This window comes from Polistes dominula, unplaced genomic scaffold, assembly GCF_049000335.1.
Source record: "Polistes dominula isolate Pdom_NZ unplaced genomic scaffold, Pdom_raw_medaka contig_78, whole genome shotgun sequence".
NCBI lineage: Eukaryota > Metazoa > Arthropoda > Insecta > Hymenoptera > Vespidae > Polistes > Polistes dominula.
Window position 1 is genome coordinate 3,222,089 of NW_028301042.1, and position 18,905 is coordinate 3,240,993.

An 18,905-nucleotide genomic window follows, 5' to 3' on the forward strand; every position below is an offset into this window, starting at 1 on the left:
ATTGTGTAAACTCTAATTTTGTGTGTGTGTGTGTGTGTGTAATTATCTGTAAACGTATATGGCGCGCTTACGTGTATATTTTTGTATGTGTTATCTGTAAATAATTTTATTCACATATTTATAAACACTATTGGATATTTTTTAATATTAGAAAATCGTTGATCTTAAGGGCTCTTATATCTTATTATTTTAATTTTAAAGATTATCAAGTGACGATGAAATTTACGGTAGATAATAGATGTATGTTAAAAAAGATATTAGAAAAATGAATGTAAATGAAAATGTAAAAATAATATATACATTATTAATACTATTATACTGTAATAATAAATGTTAAACAACTATATTAGAAAAATGAATGAAAATGAAAATCTAAAAATAATATATACATATATATACTACTATATATATATTATTAATACTGTTATAATATATTAATAATGTATATTATTATTAATACTACTACACTGTAATAATAAATAATAAACTACTATATATATATTATAATAAAGAAAAGATAAACATAAGAATTTTTAATTTTTGTTTTTTATTGTATTATTTGATTTCTTTTTTTCTTTTTCTTTTTATTATTATTTTTTAAGGTGTACCACTGTGGTATTCTTTAATATATTTCTATCTCTTTTTTCTTTCACCCATTAAGTCTTCCTCCGACCTTCTTTAAATTCCAATTTCTTCAGGCGTGTAAACTTTCGAGTCAAGCGAAAGTAGAGTCTTTTCGTCGATGCAATCAGGACACTAGTGTTGGGGGGTTGTTTGAGTGCGTTTATATACGTATGTATGTATGTATGTTATGTCTGTGTGTGTAGTTAGATGGTTTGGTTGGTTGTAGGAGGTGTCTGTTGTACGTGCAACCTCAGTATCATAAAGTTACATTAAGGACTGTCCAGCGTATTTTCCTTCCAAGCCAATATGGCGTTCATGTCCTTAATACCACGCGTGCTCCATGGTTCCAACGGATCTGTCGTAGTTTCTGTTTCCATCGTTGTCGTCGTTGTAATCGTTTCAAAAGGTATCTTATTTCGTTCAATCGATTCTCTTTTATCAATTGGTTCATCCTTCGGTGCTACTCTGCGCATATAATTAAAAAAAAAAAAAACGAGATAGAAACAATTAGGATTTGGTTGATTTTAACATGTTGATTGTTGAACACATTTCAAGAGATTTGCTACGGGCCATGGGTAAATCATTATTATGGGATAATATAATTATATGGGATATAATTGCATAATTGATATAGGATGCATATTTTGTTGACATTTTCAGGACTCATTTTTAAAACCTACAACTATAGAAATGTTCAAAACAAAATTTATTTTGTTGATCAGAAACATTAGGAAATTACGTTAAATATAGAAAAGATTCTTTTTAAAGTGAAACTTCTTAAACGATGATAATATTTTATGAAACGACATGAAAAAAAAGTGAATGAGAGAGAGAAAGAGAGAGTGAAATAAAACAAATGATGTTCTATATATCTGAAATGATTGTTAATTAATCGAAGAAAATGTATATTGAAATTTAGAATGTAAGATTCTCTTTGAAATTCACTGTTAGACTGGGGTTCATTGTCCTCTATGAAAGTCAATTAAAATTCTTTTCTATGTTTCTCGTTTATATAATTTTCTGAAGGAATGATATAACAATCTACGGCATATTTTTGTATGTTAAACATATGTTTCCACATATTTTGACATATTTTTTACATATACGGTTATTCTTTCAAGTTTTAGAACCTAGTATTTGAATACTTTCGTTAATCACTTTATACCTCATCTACTGTTACAATGATTCTGTTTTTATTTTTAAAGTACAAAACTTATTAAGCGAGGGTAATGATAACATTTTATGAAACGACACGAATAGAAAGGAAGAGAAATAGTGAAATAGAGTCTACAGTTGATTGATAGTTTAACGAGATTATGGAAGATTCTAGGTTAGGGTTATGTGTATGTGTATTAGTATGATGTGATACGTCGATCGATACTTATTGTGAGATACGTTTGTTTATGAAAGGATGAATGAGGGTGTGATATACCTTGATAGTGTTTGATATATCTTAAATGATTGTTAATTAATCAAAGAAAATGTATATTGTTATTTAAAAACGCGGATTATAAGTTCGATGTACTGTTCTCTTCAAAATCCACTGTTGGACTGGGTCTCATTGTTCTCTACGAAAGTCAGTTAAAATTCTTTTATTAATTCTTGTTCATATAACTTTCCAAATAGTGTTTACGTTATACATATGTAGTCTTCGAGAAGTCATATAAACAAAAATCAATAAAAGAACTTTCACGGAGGACAATGAGACAGTTTAATGGTGGATCTCGAAGAGAACTGTACGTCGAACTCATACTTCGTGCTATTAGACTACAATATACAGTTTTTTCGATTAATTATCAATCATTTCAGGCATATCTAACACTCTAATATATTTTACTAATATTTTGAATAGTTTAAACTGAAATACATTTGTTTTTATGTTCCTGGCCAGTGATGACTTTGAATTGAAAATTTTCATCTAATAAAATATCAAATTTAAATTATTTAATGTTCAAAGTATATTAATAAATATGTCATTTTTAAACAAATGTATTTTGTATTATTCATATTTTTATGGATATTAAATGGATTTTGATACTAAAGTAATAACATTGAAATAATAGTAAAAATACAGGATGATCAATTATTATACATAAAAAGCAGGTATATTTTTCTTGTTTTTACAGTTACATCAACATGTACGATTTCTAGGTAAAACCTTTTCCTGTAAATTATTTTTGTAATTAATTCATTTACTTTTTATAAATGAAGCTTTTAAGATATATTTTAAGAATAATAATATGAGTTGTATTTCTATTTCGAGTTAAATTTAAGCTAATTTTCTTTTAAAGGATATTTTATTAGGATTGCATATTATTATGCATAATATAAGAAAAAAATATATATATTTATATACTATGTTCTATATAATAATTAGTTATTTTGGTTGTTCTAAATCTTTCAATTTGCTATTGAAACTACTTGTCGATATTATCTCGAGTATTGAGCTTGTACTTTCTAAAAGTTAAGCCTACTCGAATAATAATTGATTTATCGAGTGAACTAGATAGACGTCAATGCAAGCCTATTTCCTTCGAAATATCATCAAGAATGATATATATATATATATTCATAGTGAAAGAGAAGTGTGATTAATTCGTAAAATAATTTCTAACAAAATTAGTTACAATAAGTCACAATAATAATTCTACAGTTAATGTCAATTTAAAAACGATAAAAAAAAAAATACAGAAGACAGTTCTAAACTGATCAATCTAATTAAAAACCCCATCAAACCATAAGACAAAATTAATTGTGAGTTTCGTAAGACTGTATTTTACAAGTAAAAATTATAAAAAATATCCTACATTAATTATTTATGTAATTATAGTTTTTGTGCACACTTAGATTGGTATTTACGAAGAACAAACATATATCTCATATAATACTGGGGTGTCCTATTGTACATAAGTATCTGTCTTGTGTGCTAAAGGACAACATTTTCTAACGATAGAAAAGAAAAAAAAAGAAAAAGTAATAAAAAGAATATTGCTTAGTTAATTTACGAAGATAATTGTTCAAAAAAAGTATCGGGTAAGTTCGGTCAAGCGTTATAATCAATTTCCTGTAATGAAATATGGATGCTTTGTAGCAATAATCGGCTCAATTAAACGACCAAGACGACGAGGTAGTATTAAGAAGGAAAAAAAAGGGTGGGACGATGTCGTTGGAGATAAAATAAGAAGAAGGGAAAGAGAAAGAGAAAGAGAAAGAGAAAGAGAAAGGGAGATAGAAAGAGAAGAAGACATAATGAAAGAAAGAATGAGAGAAATATAACCTCTCTATTTTCTTCGATATTTATTTTGTTCTTGCAAGACGATAGATAATTGGCAAACCGAGTGAAAAAATGATTCTCTTTCGAGTAAAAATACCCATTAAATTGCTTCAATGAATATGGAGATAGTGTAAATGACGCCATGTTGGATAAAATGGTGGAATCATATAAATAACTAATATGACTGCTTTTGGGTAAAGACAAATTTTTGTTGGAAACAGACATTCTACTTTTGTCTCTTATATTTTTGGTCTTTTTCTTTTTCTTCTCTTTTTTCTTATTTTGAAGAAAGATATGAAAAGAAAGAGAAAAAAAAGAAAGTAAATCTTTACTGTTTTCTGTCGTTGTTTATACAGCTTACGGAGATAGTAAGAATCGCCATCTTGAAAAAGATTGCGAAATCATATGAGTGACTAATATAGCTGCTTTTGGTAAATACAAATTTTTGAAGGAATTTTGAAGGAATCATATAAATAAAAAATTTAACTGCTTTTAGTAGAGACACATTTTTTGTTTGGAGAGAAAATTCGACTTTCGTTTTGATTTCTTTTTTCTTGTAAAGAAAATAAAAACATGCATGAAAAGAGAAAAAAAAAATTTTTTTTCTAATTGTTTTCAGTCGTCGTTTTTATAATTTATGAAAATAATAAGCAACGCTATATTGAATATAATAGCGACATCATATGAGTAACTAATATGGCTGCCTTTGGTAGAGACAAATTTTTTGTTGGAGAAAGTATTTGACTTTTGTTTTGATCTATTTCCTCTTTAAAAGAAAAAAAGGATCAAAATAGAAAACAGAGAAAATAAAAATCTATTTCTAACTGTTTTCAATTGTCGTTTTTATAATTTATGGAAATAATAAGCAAAGCCATATTAAATAAAATGGCGGAATCTTATAAATAAGAAATATAACTGCTTTTAGTAAAGACAAATTTGGTTTAATAAAAATGTCAACTTTATTTTTGATTGTTTTTTTATTTCGAAGAAACAAAAACAAAAACAAAAAAATAAATAAAATGTATAAAATAATAAAGAAAATAAAAAAAGAGATCTAATCCTACCTGTGTTCGGTCATCATTTTTATGATTTATGTAAATATTAATCGACGCCATGTTGAATAAGATGGCGGAATCAAGTAAATAAGAAATATGACTGCTTTTGGTACAGAAAAATTTTTATTTGAAGATAAATTTTGAATTTTATTTTGATTTCTTTTTTTTTCGAAGGAAAAAAGGATAAAAATAGAAAATAGAGAAAATGAAAATATATTCCTAGCTGTTTTCGGTCGTTATTTCTATGATTTATGTAAATAATAATAGACGCCATATTGAATAAAATGGCGGAACTATATGAATAACAAATATGGCTGCGTTTTGGTAAAAACAAATTTTGGTTTGAAAAAAAATTTGACTTTTATTTTGATTTCTTTTTTTTCGAAGAAAAAAAGGATAAAAATAGAAAATAGAGAAAATAAAAATCTATTCGTAGCTGTCTTCGGTCGTTATTTCTATGATTTATGTAAATAATAATAGACGCCATATTAAATAAAATGGCGTAATCACATATAAATAACTAATATGGCTGCGTTTTGATAAAGACAAATTTTTGTTTGAAGACAAAATTCGATTTTCCTTTTGATTTCTTTTTTCTTTCAAAAGAAAAATAGAAGAAAAGAAAGAATAAAGAAATAGAAAAAGATGATACCTATTCCTAGCTGTCTTGGGTCGTCGTTTCTGTGGCTTATCCTCTAACGGATTGCAAGTAGCAGCACCATTTTGTTCGACCTCGTCCTTAATTGTTTCGACAGACTTCTTGCGATCTTTGTTCGGTATACGCTTCGTCGGTTCCTCTTCCGGTCCATTCAGCAAAGACCTATAACCGATAATATTCTCGTCGACGTACATCGACGCCGAAGTAGACGTAGACGAGGACGAGGAAGAACTGTCGTTGCCAGGCTTCCTTCCACATTTTTTTCTACTCTTCATAAATCTGTTGTTCGCTGACCTGATTCTTCTAAGATACGATTCCGTACCTAAACTTTTTTCATCTTAAATAAATTAAATAATGTTAATACATTCGATTAGAATTTGTTGTTTCTTATCAATAACATAACCTTAACATAACCTTACTTGTACCAAGATCATTGTCACTCGATTCAACGAAGTATTGTTTTTTTGGGACGGAATTTTCTATGTTGGTTGGTGCCATAATCAAAGCTAATCCTTCTAAAATTTGTGACTTTGATTTAGTCGTCTCTGTTGTCATTTGAACTGATTTTTCTGCTACCTCTAAAACATCTTTTGCTAATTTTGGTAACAATTCTTCGTCATTCGTCAACTCCGATGCTATGATTAATTTTAAAAATGGATCCTCTTCTTTGGACAGTTTAGATTCTAAACGAGATTGAAATTAAATCATATGCATTACAGGTTGTATCAATAAAAATAGTTATAAAATTATGTTACAATATTATATCTCGAAAAATAAATTTTACTGTTGCAAAAGAGTTATATTATTTATAAAACAATTAATTAAAATGTATAATATAATAAAATTCACTTTATATATTTTCCTCTAAATGCCTAGATATTTTATAAATTAATAAATTACATATTTTAACGCTAATATATTTACAGACTCCTGTATTACGAGATTAATGTGTTAGATGTTTTATGTACCTGTTATTTACAATAATTTAATGAGAATATTTATATCGGGTGATAATGTATAATATTTTGCAAACTATTTTCGATAACGCATCGTTCAAAAATACAAATAAATATAAAAGTAAAATAAACAATTACGAAAGAGAAGAAAAAAATCATTAGCTATAAAAACTACACACTGTAAACGTGACCACAATTATAAAAGTAGTCTAATTGTGAGTCAAAAATTAAAACAAAAAAAAATCAAATGAGCTTATCAGTTATTTCACATGAACATTATTTTCAATGAAATTAATTCAATGTAATTTTTTACGATATTGCGCAAAAAATAAATAGATAGTGTTTGTTATTTCAACGATATATGGAATTCATTTAAATGTACAAATGTAATCCTCGAAATATCTCGAAACAATAGATATGAGTCATTGCGAACCAAAGTGGACCAAACCACTGTATTGTCTTCCAAAATATCCAGTATTTGGTAATAAAACTAATACATATGTAAAATCATTCTCTTATTGACCTACAAAGACATAAATGCAAAGATTCTATTTTTAAAACTGACCTATCAAGGTTTTTTTTCAAACTTTGCATAATTTTAGTTGATATTATAAAACGTGTAAAGTTTCTTCTATTTGTGTAAATGTTTTTATTTTATTAAAAACAATCAACACACACACACACACACACACACACACACACACACACACACACACACACACACACACACACACACACATCATTACTCAAATAATATAAATATAAATAATTATATATAAAAGTAAATAATATATAAAATAATTAGATTAAAATAATTATAATATAAAAGTAAATAATTAATTATATTAAAATTATATTATTGTAGGAAAAAAAAAAACAGTATTCAGTTCTTTTCGTTATATTTTATTTTCTGAAAAGGGAAACTCTATTCAGAAACTAAAAGGAAAGTTTAGGAGGGCCATAAAACCATAAAACAAACCTTAGAATTATCGGGATATATTGGTGCAATAAAAACCCTTTGTGCAGTGTCGGGACTCTTTGAAGAATTTCGGATTCCTATGTAAACATATGCGATACCATAAAAGAGATAACATTCCGATGTTCCAGATCAAGTTTCTTTATGCATAGTTTCCACTACCAAAAACTATAGGTTGTACCCATCGGTGGACTATGGGGTGGATCCTTATGCTATTGGTCAATAAGATTTATAATCTCCTTCCTTCTCCAAAAGGGTGTAGCTCATTTCTGATATAAATATGTGGAAAGAAGTAAGAAAGTATCCTTAGTCTTCAGTCCTCAGTTAGTCAGTCAATAGTCTTCAGTATCTGTCTGTATGTTATATCTGTAACTAATTTGCATTTGTATTTCTGTAACCACGCTACTTTGTGTAAACTTATGTAAATACCGCTCGACATCACATCATCATAATTTAATAAATTATATTATATCATCTTCAGTTTTATACATTTTTCTGTCTGTCTGAAACCCCCACATTATATTAAAATAATTATATTAAAATAATATAATAAAAAAGAAAATAATTATAAATAAAATACAAATGTATATATCCTTTCTTTTTGTTATATCTTATAATATTAATATATTCTATAGAAAAATGGGGAGAAAAAAAATAAAGTAAATCATACACACAAACATACTTTACATTAATGTAAAAAAAAAAAAAAAAAAAAAAAAAATCTCCCCTTCGGGGATTCGATTTGTCGACGTTGCGAATACAAAACAGAACCCCACTACCCTTTATACTATTGAAACAAAAGTGAATTATTAATATAAAAATTATTACAAAAGTTCTGTCTCCGTATTTTTTGCAAATGGTTGATCATTTTCATTTTTTAAAAGATTCAATGTATCATATTTGAACAAAATATAAGATCTAGAAGACCCCATGGTTGTCACTATTAAACAAATTTATAAAAATCTGTACATTTTTCTAAATCGTGTTTCTCAAATGTTGAATCCACTTTGATTTTCAACACCACATAAACAATTTAGACTACTTTCATAATTATAAATAAAAATTTTAAATTAAAACAAAATTTTCTTTTATTAAATGCTAATAAATTTAATATTTTGAACTAAGGATTCTAGAGCTTCTGTAAAAATAATTACTTGGTTGTAACATATTTGGTTAAAACTTACCAATTGGAACGTTAATGGGCTCAAAAGGTTTCTCAAGAAAATTGTTAGTAAGTTCAGGAAATTTGGTTAAAGTTTGTAGTTTCGTTTGTGAATTCTCTTGAACATTCGTTGAAGGTATACTCTGATAACTATTAGGGACTTTTGCTTGGATCTTAGTTTGTTGTTTGTCGTTGATGTTGCCGGCAGGTATTCCCTCAGTTGTACCCGCAGAGAGATCAAGATCATGTGCGAAGGCCATCACGTCCAGTGCTGCGGTTAATGCGTCACCAAAGCCAGCGGTCAACGCTGAAACTTCGTTGTTATTGCCACCGACATTTGGACTGGAATGTAATACAATATATCATTACGATTAAAGTCACTCTAATAACTTATTAATATTAATACTATTTTTTAATATTTATAATAACATTTATATCTACCAATTATATGTAATTACGTGTGCAAGAGAATCCACACAATTATTCCTATACCAATTACGTATTATTTATACGTTAATTATACTCGACGAAATTGATGACTAGATCTAATTGCTGTATAAACGTATATATAGGGTGTTCGAAAGAGTTTTACACGTCAAATTTTTTATCAATGGATTAGTGTTGTCAAAAATTAATGAAATATATCTAATAATTGAATGAAATAAATGAATATAAAATAATTGAATAAATAAATGAAATGAATAATTATTTTAGTTATTTTTTTTATAAAATAATTGAGTAAATAAAATAAAAAAATAATTATTTTAATTAATTTTTTAATAAAATAATTGAATAAATAAAATAAATAAATAATTGTTTTGATTAACTTTTTAATAAAATAATTGAACAAATGAAACGAATAATTATTTTTATTATTATTTTTTATATCATTGAATAAATGAAATAAATTAATAATAATTTAAATTATTATTTTGTTAAATAATTGAATAAATAAAATAAATAAATAATTACTTTAATTGTTATTTTATAAAATAATTATTTTAATTACTTTGTCTTTAATAAAATTACTGAATAAATTAAATAAAAAGTTATTTTAATTATTTTTTTTCTATATAAAATAATAGAATAAATAAAAATAAATAAATAAAATAATTTTGTATAAATTTATCTCCGAAAAATGATTTATCTAATAGATATTTATGATTTGTTCTGTTACTTTTAAGAATTGATCAAGAAATTATTTTTTTAATGTAAAAAGTATAATCTTCTATTCGTCAAGTTGGTGATTGTCCAACTCTTTGAAATATTCCAACTCTATTGGAAATAATATTAACTAAATTTTAAATACGATCATAAAGTTCATCTTCCTATTTCTATCTTATATTTATAAACAATCGTTTTTTGCCATAAATAGAAGACTAAAAAAGTTAAGTGTCGGGTGACTTAAGAGGTCAACCAAGTCATTGTAAAATTTTAATATATAATATGATTCTGTAAAAAAAAAAAAGAATAGTAACACGAATTGTAATACAAATTAAATCTACGACTGTTTATACATTTAAAACTAAAAACATTTTCTGATAAAAATAAATATTAATTTTCACATCGAATTAAACCAAATGGATGAATTATCACTTTTTCGGTTTAATTTACAATTGAAATATGTCAATAAAAAAAAATGGACAAAAATGAAAATGATCTACAGTTGAACTGATTAACACAATTATCAACATATACTTTAGTAGAAGATAATAAAAAAACATTAATTATTAATACTACAACTCTATTACATAAAGCAAAACAAAACTTGGTTGACAAATAATCGTTGAAAAAAAAACTGAATTTAAATGGTCACTGATAGAATTCATAATATTCGTAATAATGTAAACTCGTTCATTCGTGATAACATTTTTTTAATTTAAAGTATTTCGAATCGATTCTAAATCAAACTAATGAAATAAAGATAAAGAACTCAAGAAAAGAATTAATTTTGAGTAATGCGTGTTTTCTCGTTCTAATAATAAACCACTCGATTCGCAGATGTTGTCTAAGCGTAGAAAAAAAATTAGAATTTACAGAACGATTATCTTACCGGTAATCATTTATGAGCAACGAATCGTGATTGCTCATGTTACAAAGACGAGACAAAATTGAGGATATTCGAAAATAAAGTAGTCGGAATAAAAAATCATCGGTGCAAAACGCGACGAGGTAACGGGTGTGAACGGAGAAAAAAATCCATACAACGTAGAATTACCGTCAATTATACAATAGTCTGGATATTATTAACGTCACAAAATTGAATCTATTAAAGACGGGCAAGTCAGGTTACACGTATGTATGAGAATCTAACCGCATATAAAATACCAAGTGCTAGATCGAATGGGAAAAAGATCATTAGGTAAACCAAGACGTAGGTAGGAAGATAATATTAAAATAGATCTTAACAAAATGGGGTACGAGGGATTGGGAATGGAGAAATCTTGCTCAGTTATAGGAACATTAACGGAATTTGATATTTAATTGAATGAATTTTTCCAATTTCTAACGTCACCTATTAATAATAATAAATAAATAAAATATTTTGTAGAAACATCTACATCAAAAGAGATTAAATAATAATAACAATAATAATGACGATGATAACTATGAAGATGATGATGATGCAATTACGTTCAGTTCCGTTCTTGATATGTCAGAATAATAATATTATATAAATTGTTGTCATCTATATTTAACTTTAATAATACGTAGTACAAATTTTGAATCAAACTTTTTGGGATACCCGGTATATACGAAAAATTATTTCCTTTTCTTCTTGCTATGAGTAATTTGTTACCTTTTATTACATATATATGATATGCGGATTCTGTTTAAAATATAGACAGGAAATAATTATTGATTACGAAACGAAGATAGAAAAAGTAGGAAAAATAAGAGGGAAAAAAAAGAAAAAACATAAAAAAAAAAACAGCAATATATTTCATCTCGATGCAGACACTTGAGTCATTTTCTTGCGAAGGCCACCTTCCGTAGAATTTATGCTCAATACGCTTTTCACGGACAAATCTCTAATTCTTTTTTCATTGTGTATGCTTATACGTATATATATATATATATATGTATATTTTTCGTGCATTCGAAAGAGATAGATATAATAGTTAGATAGATGGAAACGTGATACGTAATAAGTCGAAAGCGGCTTATGAAATATTCAACTTTGTTGGTGATTTCATTTATTTTTTTTTTGTATCCAGTTTCTTTTTATTCTTATTCTTTCTTGCATATTGTTCAATAAGAACGTCATATTAAAAAAAAAAAAAAAATAATAAAAAGAAATAAAACGTTGTAAACAATTTAAATCAATTTTTTTTACATTATCCAATATACATGCAAATATACTCGTATATTTTTGTGTAACATAGTAAAAAATTTTAATAAACAATATTATATAAATGTTATTTATTATTACTAATATAGTAATAATATAAAAAAAAGATTATTTTATTATTATATTAATAATAATAATTAGTATTTAATAAATCTTAATAAATAATATAATGATAATATAAATTATTATTATAAGTGTTACAGAAACTACAATATATATATATATGCATATTATTTAATTTATATTAAATAATAATATTAATTTATTTGAAATAATAATAATTATTAATTTTGTATTATTATTATATATTATGATATAATTTACATATTATATATATATATATAAAATATATAATTTAATTATATATAATAATAATAATTTATATTAAATAATAATTATTATAATTTATATTATTATTATATTATTTATTATACTAATTATTATTATCACTAATATAATAATAATTTATATTATTACTATAGTATTTATTATACTAATATAAGTTATAATAAAAATAATTTAAATATATAAAATAATAAATAAAGTAATAATATAAATAAATAATATATATATATATATATATATATATATATATATAATAATATTGAGAGAATGATTTTAAAATCTTGGACGAGTTATGTGTTTTTTTTCGTGTGTGTAAAAAGTATATCTCATAAATCGTCGTAACTTTCTATGACCTTATTTTATGTATGGATGCATATCGATGCATCCGTCATGTGCAACTGCTGTAACTTTATTTTTTAATGCAATTCTATTTGTTTGTATCTTTTCTGCTTCTTGTTTTTTTAAATTTTATTTTTGTTTTTAACCAATCGATCCCATTTTTATTATTATTCGTATAAAAGTACTAAAACCATGGTCATCGAGATGTCAATACTTTACGAGATGTTTGATATTCTGATTAAAAACAATTGGATTTCATTAATGAATAAAGTGCAATTGCAATTGACAGATGTATCGATGCATCTATATAAAAAAATAAGGTCAATGGAAGTTGGGAAATATAATTTTTTCTTTTATCATTTTCTTCTCTATTTTTTTCTCTATATTTTTTAACACTCGATTGCTATATATAGATTTTTATACTGAACTGAGTTTTTTTACTGAAATGAGTCAATTAGACTCAAACATTAAAATTGAAGTTTTCTTTTTTCAAATGAAATGATATTTTAACGAAATTTTAAATATTTAAAGTATTAATATAATTCAAAATTAATAAAAAAATATTATTAATAATTTAAAATAAAATTTCGGGAAGTTTTTTTTTAATTATATTTTAAGACTGGACACTCTTATTTCAATTTCTAATGCATGATACTTTAACTTGACCATTATAACTTTTTTAAAAATATTTTGTATGTTATTTTCATATTTTATACGGCTGTATACAATTTACAATTAGGATACATTGTATATTTTTTTTATTTTTGCATTAGCTAAAGAGGTTAGAATATTTTTGGTTTTATTTCAATACACAAGAAATAAATAAAATGTATGCAAAACGATTAATTATAAAAATGAGACAAATTTACTCACATTCGTCAGAATAAGTAAAGTAAATATTAATACCAAATTTTAATTATTTAAAACTAGCTGTCATAAGTACATAAAATATATTTCAAATATAAAATATAAAATATAAGATAGCAAATATTTCTACTGCAAAACACGGTGGTGAGAGAACATTAAAACAAAAGGTCGGATGACACTATACTTTTGCACGTCACTGTATACTTATCAATTATACAACGATTTATATAGATCGTAAGAATAACTTGCCTAGCTCGTACAGGCGTTGAAAAAGATTCTCGTCCCCACATTATTTGTCGCAATTCTTCTCCAGTCATGCCACGTTTTTTCAGCTCGGTTATTGTAACTTTTCCTACGCGCTGTGAACAAATTAAATCATGAATTATAACAATAAGATTGGTCAGTAGTTGCACTATTTTAATATGGCCGAAAGTTACAGTTAATGTATACGAAAGTACTGTTAATAAGCTGTAATAATCAGTGTAGTAAATTAAATCGAAATGAAAAGAACACAAGTTTTTATTGCATTGAAAATGTCCCGTTTCGTAGCAACAAAAAAAGAACATTTGCGGGAAGCATTTACTTAACTGCTTTTATTCGAATAAATCTGTCGGTAAAATTCATCGTTTGCTAGTAGAGGTTTATGGGGTACATGTTCTATCTGGAATAACTGGCAGAGATAAGTTCGGACGATTTAAAGAGAATGATTATGACATTAATGACAAAGAGTATTCTGGTTAGCAGAAAAAGGTTGAATATGATGAATTAGAGGTACTGTCGGTAGAAGAAGTAATCAAATCATCAATGTTTATCGATACCGATAACAATTATTTAATTTGAGTCAAATGATGAGAAATATACGCTCGAATTATGTCAAAAATATGATTAAATGATTTTTCTTTATGACAATGTTATATCATAGGTTGCAAAACCAATAAAGGAAATCTTGGAGAAACTTAGATGAGATGTCTCACCCCATCTGTCCTATTCATTAGACCAGGAATCGGAAACCCGTATTTGTCTTTTTGCTGAACAAAATGCGGCATTTAAATTTTTAATAAAAATCTGTTGTGTCCATTAAAGAACCGATAGTTATCCAAAAATAAAAAAATCTATAATGCGTCGGTAAATTAAATTTAAATAAAAAGTATATATGCATAGATAATGCTGCTAGAACCACAATATTCGCGATACTATCACCGTTTTAGCATACGAACTCCTTTCAATTATTCAATATGTTATAATAATTCAAATGCCAGGATATTAGTTCTCGGGATTTTGACCTTATTTGAATACGCATACAATAATTGTGAACAATTTTTCTCATCGAAGAACTACATTATAAGCAAACATAGAAGTGTACTAAATGATACAAGTTCAAAAGCGGAATTGTATTAAAAATGTACGAATTTGACTAAAATCGGTTAAGAAAATCCATGTCTAAAAATAACATTAAATGTAAACTGAAATAAATAATTGTAATATTATTTGGAGTATACTTTGTTCTATTTAAATTTACACGAATAAAATGAAATTTTTTAAATAATGTCGTTTTATTTAATATATTCACAAAAATCACAAGCTCTCATGAAGAAGCATGAGAATATTTTAGAAACTTGCATCTGTATCATATATGTTTTTAAATATTAAAATACTGAAATGTGAAATTAAATTTACAGCTTCTTAAATTTAATTTTGTGCACATTTATTATTGAAATGATACTCTCTTTCGAAAAAGGGTCTCATCTCTTGCATTAGATGTTACTTCTTTAGGTAACTACATGTGTCGTTTGATACAACATGGCTTTTTCAAGTATCATTTCAAATTTTTCGAAGATATCAAAAAATATTTCGAAAATTGGATAGCTTTAAAAGAATCTCAATTTGCGTACAATAGAATCCATGTGTTATCCGAAAAATGTAGGAATAGGGAATAGCTTTCGAAGTACAATACTTTTTGAATAAAATATAATCTACAGGTGTATATATATATATATTTTTTTTGTTCTTTTTTTTTTAATAAAAAGTTCAATTTCATGTAATACGATTTTTATATATTTTTATGTACATGCAGTTTCATTTTAGCAATATTGAAACACTGTTAAGTTAAAATATTGTAAAATATATATGTACACGAATAAATTAAAAATATAATAAAAATAAAATTTTCAAATGAGTATTAATTTATGTTGCGATAAAATAATACATTGTTAATTAATTTAATCATCAAATGTTTGTCTTTTTTTCTAATAAAAAGTTTAATTTTTTATATAATAAGATTTATATATATACAAAGTAATATAAATTAAAAATATATCATAAAAATAAAATTCTATTGTAAAATATAACATATAATATCGTTAGTATATAGTTAGTATATATAGTATATAATATCGAATATAATATCGTTTTTATTACGATATAAAAAATCATCTATAATTAATTGAAATAAATAATATTTTTCTGTTTATATTGTTAATTATTACAAAATGTATTTAATTTTAATATTACGTGTAGTGCAATTTTGATATATTTATATCTTCATACACATATAAATCTTATTTTTAGCAATATCGAAACTGTAAAGTAAAAATATTAAAGAAATAATTTTAATATCAATTATCGATCAATAGTACATGCATACACAACTTACACATGGACACACTTATGTACACATAACATTGGTTTGTTATATAAAGAGAATAGAAGAGATAGAGATGATATCGCATTGCATAAATGCGATGCGATTAAAGTTCACAGCATGGTGTCCTTTTAATTATGCTACTCGTGCGATTAATCGACCGATTGAGTTACCTGAAACGTGCAATGAACAAGAGAAAGAGATAGAGATAATAAAGTTATGTAGTATTATCGATTTCAACGATCAACGCTTATGCGTTTGCTTGCTCGTTTTGTAATAACGAAATATGTCATGTTAAATAATTCAGAAAAATTCTTTTATTGTATTAATCTTCATATATACATATATATATATATATATATATATATATATATATATATATATATATATATGTATGTATGTATGTACAAATCAAATCGATAATCGATATTTTAAATTGTATCTTTTGTAAATATATCGATTAATTAGAGTAGTATATTGGTAACCTAACCTCAAAAGTAATAAACAAAATACATATACTTGTATGAATATGTTCATCGATAAACACATGTATATATATATTTTATTATTATATAAAATATACTATTGTATAATATATTTTATATAATATATTATATATATAATAAATAAATTATATTATATATAATATACAATATATATTAATTATTATTATATAAATAATTATAATATATTATATTATATAATATTAATTTTATATTTATTAATTAATATAGTTTTGAATAATATTATATTAATAATATTATATGAATTAATATATTATATATTAATTTATATATTTTATATTTTAATATTATAATAAATATATTATTATATTTATATAGTGACATCTGTTAACATATTATTTAAACATTTCTATTAATTATTGTATCATAATATTTAATATAATACATTAATTTATACAATACAATAAATTTAAAATAATTTAAATAATTACATCTGTTATTTAGATAACATACGTCTAATCAATAAAAGAAAAAGGTTCATCGTGAAATCATACACACAATATTTAATTATATTTTTAAAAGTATATAGGGTGATTTGTAAACCGTGTTATACCTGAGATAAAAATATTTTTGATCGGAGTGTTAATAATGAATGAAATTTTACTGATCACCCTATATGTTCATATAGATAATATTAATATCTTTGAATTTATGTATTAACATGAGAAATGTATATATATATATTTTATTAATTTAAATTTTAATATATATACATACGTAATAATTGTGAAATGAATTATTAATTGCAATCGTTAAGATTGGAATACGTTCTATATAACACCTTTTGATTATATTCCTTATAGTATATTAATCCTAATCAATTTCATCAATAAACATCGATTGCGTAACTAATTTGCGTAAGCTAATATGTATGTGTGTGTATATTACATATTATTATATTAATAATATATTACCTCTTATTAATACGTAATATAGAATTTTTTTAATTAACATTTATAAATTATCTCTCTCTCTCTCTCTCTTTTAAGATAATAAATATTAATCGTACCAATTATTAATATCAATTGTATTATTTAATGAAAAATACTTTACGTGTGTTTATTGATGATCATATTCATACATTTATATAATACATATTTCGTTTATTACTTTTGAGGTTAGATTACCAATATACTATTTTAATTAATCGATATATTTATTAGTTTGGTGCGTATGAAATGTCGGAATTTTTAAGTGAATATATAATACTACATATCTTTTTACAAAAGTTGTTTATTTAATCAAAATATGCTTCAATTACTTCAATACACTTTTCCCAACAAGACTTTAACCCTTTCGCATCGGACGGGACATGTGCTGTCCCAGTCTGGAAATTTTTTGATATTATAGCTGGGACAACATATGTCCCAGCTACTGAGAAACATCTAGGATAGAAAATAACGCCAAGTTGGGCCTAAAACTGATTCTAAGTCCGTCTTAATGGTGAAATCATTGTTTTTAATGGTGCGCTGTTATGGGGACGTTTATGCGCAATGTAATACACTCGGACTGATTTTTCGTCGTATTGAAAGGATTAAAGCATAAATGTTTTTATTAAAAAAATTCTGATCTTTAGAACCAATAAACTCTGATATTGTATTTTTTAGACTGTCTTCATTTTTATATTGTTTACCCCATAAAAACAGTTTCAAATGTTTAAAAAAATGATAGGACGGTGAATATTTTGGGTGCGGCAAAAATTTATATTTCAATTAATTTCATTTTGTAATTGTTTTTTGCGATGTATGCGGCCAAAAATTGTCATGAAGAAGTAGTGGGCCAGTCTGATTAACAAGTGATGGTCGTTTTATTTTCCATTTTTCATGCATCTCATCAATGTACTGGCATATTGTCTGTTTCTGACCATAATTGTCTCTCCTGTTTGAAGGAACAAGTAATGAACTACACCAGTCACATTCCAACAAACTGTAGTTGAAATCTTCCGTGGATGAAGTGATGGCCTTGGAGTATGAGCAAAAGCCTTATCCTTATCAAGCCACTGAGCACACTTTTTTCTGTTGTCGTAAAGAACCCATTTTTCATCACAGGTAATAATCCGATCGAAAAGCAGCTCTCGATGTAATCGTGTTAATAATGACGAGCATATGTTTAACCAATTCAGCTTATTTCGC

At 25.2% G+C, this 18,905-nt stretch overlaps 2 protein-coding genes across 7 annotated transcripts in view; one reads left to right on the top strand and one right to left on the bottom strand.

The window, feature by feature from the left end:
- Nucleotides 1-18,905, top strand: part of LOC107071877 (uncharacterized) — a 144,408-nt gene that overhangs the window by 107,216 nt on the left and 18,287 nt on the right. The window lies entirely within an intron of this gene.
- The window catches only part of iav (transient receptor potential cation channel subfamily V iav), a 59,163-nt gene continuing 40,776 nt past the window's right edge, over nucleotides 519-18,905 (bottom strand). Inside the window, exons 9-13 of the mRNA XM_089175030.1 lie at nucleotides 13,858-13,967; nucleotides 8,728-9,047; nucleotides 6,031-6,294; nucleotides 5,606-5,948; nucleotides 519-1,089 (exon numbers count right to left, since the gene is read on the bottom strand). Of these exons, the coding sequence (XP_089031156.1) occupies nucleotides 894-1,089; nucleotides 5,606-5,948; nucleotides 6,031-6,294; nucleotides 8,728-9,047; nucleotides 13,858-13,967 (1,233 nt within the window). The 3' untranslated portion in view covers nucleotides 519-893. The remainder of the gene's footprint in view (nucleotides 1,090-5,605; nucleotides 5,949-6,030; nucleotides 6,295-8,727; nucleotides 9,048-13,857; nucleotides 13,968-18,905) is intronic.